The following is a 2,500-nucleotide window of genomic DNA, read 5'->3' on the forward strand; positions in this document are numbered from 1 at the left end:
GTCTCCTCAGTTCCCAAACGTTTACTGAGTGTTGTTAAAAGGAAAGGCCATGTAACACAGTGGTGAACATGCCCTTTACCAACTACTTTGGCACGTGTTGCAGCCATGAAATTCTAAGTGAATTATTATTTGCAAAAAAAAAATAAGTTTGAGTTTGATCATCAAATATCTTGTCTTTGTAGTGCATTCAATTGAATATGGGTTGAAAATGATTTGCAAATCATTGTATTCCTTTTATATTTACATCTAACACAATTTCCCAACTCATATGGAAACGGGGTTTGTATATGTATGTATGTGTATGTATATGTGTATACAGTGTATGTATATATATATATATATATATATATGTATATATGTATATGTATGTATATATATATATATAATATATAATAATATATTTAATATATAAAAGATATATAATATTGATATTGGCCAACACTCATGGTGTGGGAATGTATGGGGGACATGGGCAACTAATGCGTTTTTATACTTGTAGGTCACGCCAAGTGTGTGGAATACATGAAAAGCTTCAACCTCCCGCTGCTGATGTTGGGCGGCGGTGGCTACACCATCCGCAACGTGGCCCGCTGCTGGACCTACGAGACCGCCGTGGCGCTGGACTGTCCCATCCCCAACGAGCTGCCCTACAACGACTACTTTGAGTACTTTGGGCCCGATTTCAAGCTCCACATCAGCCCGTCCAATATGAGCAACCAGAACACCAACGAGTACCTGGAGAAGATCAAGCAGCGTCTCTTTGAAAACCTGCGCATGCTGCCGCACGCGCCCGGCGTACAAATGCAGGCCATTCCCGAGGACGCTCCTCACCCGGACAGCGGGGACGAGGAAGAAGAGGACCCCGATAAACGTGTTTCCAGTAAGGACCATAAGCTTAGGAGTACCAAATGTTGTGACCAGTAAATAAGGTGTGCTCTGCATTTCAGTCCGTGCTCACGACAAGAGGATAGCCTGTGACGAGGAGTTCTCCGACTCGGAGGACGAGGCCGAGGGCCAGGGTGGTGGCCGCCGGAATTCAGCCAATCACAAGAAGCCCAAACGAGTGAAAAAGGACGAGGAGCAGGAAGGGGAGGAAAAGAAAGGTAATATGATGTTTTTTTATTTTATTTTATTTTTTATTTTATTTTTGTCCTGTCCAGCTTCTCAGGCAAATCATATAGTTGATGTAGATGCCCATATCGGCTGTTCAGATTTACTTTACAAAAGAGAAGTGTCGGATACTTCTCTTGTTGCCTTATTTGTATGTGACTTTATTAAATGTATTTATATTATCATTCGGTGCAGCCGGGCTGGAGCAGGAGGGGATAGAAAGAGGGAAAAAAAGAAGACAGAGGGGGAAATTGTGGGGACAAGAGGGGGATTAGACAGAGAGACAAAAACAACAGCAGCAAACACAACAACAACAATAGAGCAATATCAGCAAATACGACATGTACAAATATGATGGTAAAAGTGATAGCAAATAAGCAGTTAGCGAAAATAAAAAATAATACAGAAATGACAATGAGCATTATTACACTACAAATATTTTTTATTAAAGGAAAACCACTTCTTTTTTTTTTAGTTTTGCTTATCCACAATTCTTAAGCAAGACATGTCTTTCCCTTTTCTCTGCTTTCTAAATAGCAAAAAATTGCTAGTAAGAGGCGGCTAACAATGTAGTCAATGTGGACACAATATATTCTGCATAGAAAGCATTCTAAAAACCTAAGCATGTACAGTATGTCATGATCATGCAATATTTACAGTATTCTGCTCATTGTCCAGGGTGTACCCCGCCTTCCGCCCGAATGCAGCTGAGATAGGCTCCAGCACCCCCCGTGACCCCGAAAGGGACAAGCGGTAGAAAATGGATGGATGGATGTATGCAACTTCTTTCCTGGGCCCATTGATTTTACAGAGCACATAGCAACAAAGGAATGAGCAATATGGCCTAAAATCTACATTGCAATACATATTGCAGCTTACAGCCACATTGTTATACATCACCATAAATTATTTGGTATAGAGTAAAACATTTTTTTAAAATGGGTCACAACGGCTCTTAATTTGGATGCTGGTACCTACAGTAACATTGCATCATTTCCAGTTGTATTAGTTTGTCAAAACTATTATTGATCTATTGCTAATTTACTGGTCATATCTGGTTGTTTTCTGCAGTATTGGTCTTACCAATCCTGATACTTCAGATTTTCAAGATCATTTTTGATCACAAATAAAACCACACAAAAACACAGCATGGTCAGTTAAATATCAGTTAAATATTTAAATAGCAAAATTGCCTTTTAAAGCCCACCTTTCTTTATATACTGAGTTTTTCAACAAAAACGACAAAGGATTTTGTGATGATAAACAATGTAACCTCTATAGCACAGGTGTCAAACTCAAGGCCCGGGGGCCAAATCCGGCCCACCACATTATTTTATGTGGCCCGCGAAAACCTGGATGCATTAATAAAATGCTTAATCTTTTCTTACTA

General features: G+C 39.7%; 1 protein-coding gene across 3 annotated transcripts in view; it reads left to right on the forward strand.

Annotated features, from left to right (window-relative positions):
- Positions 1 to 2,500, forward strand: part of LOC133577128 (probable histone deacetylase 1-B) — a 36,003-nt gene that overhangs the window by 26,315 nt on the left and 7,188 nt on the right. For 2 of the 3 annotated variants that reach the window (XM_061930707.1, XM_061930710.1), the window contains exons 9-10: positions 500 to 880; positions 930 to 1,103. In XM_061930707.1, coding sequence (XP_061786691.1) covers positions 500 to 880; positions 930 to 1,103 — 555 coding nt within the window. The remainder of the gene's footprint in view (positions 1 to 499; positions 881 to 929; positions 1,104 to 2,500) is intronic. The other variant, XM_061930709.1, reaches the window with a different exon arrangement.

This window comes from Nerophis lumbriciformis, linkage group LG37 (genome assembly GCF_033978685.3).
Source record: "Nerophis lumbriciformis linkage group LG37, RoL_Nlum_v2.1, whole genome shotgun sequence".
Classification (NCBI taxonomy): Eukaryota; Metazoa; Chordata; class Actinopteri; order Syngnathiformes; family Syngnathidae; genus Nerophis; species Nerophis lumbriciformis.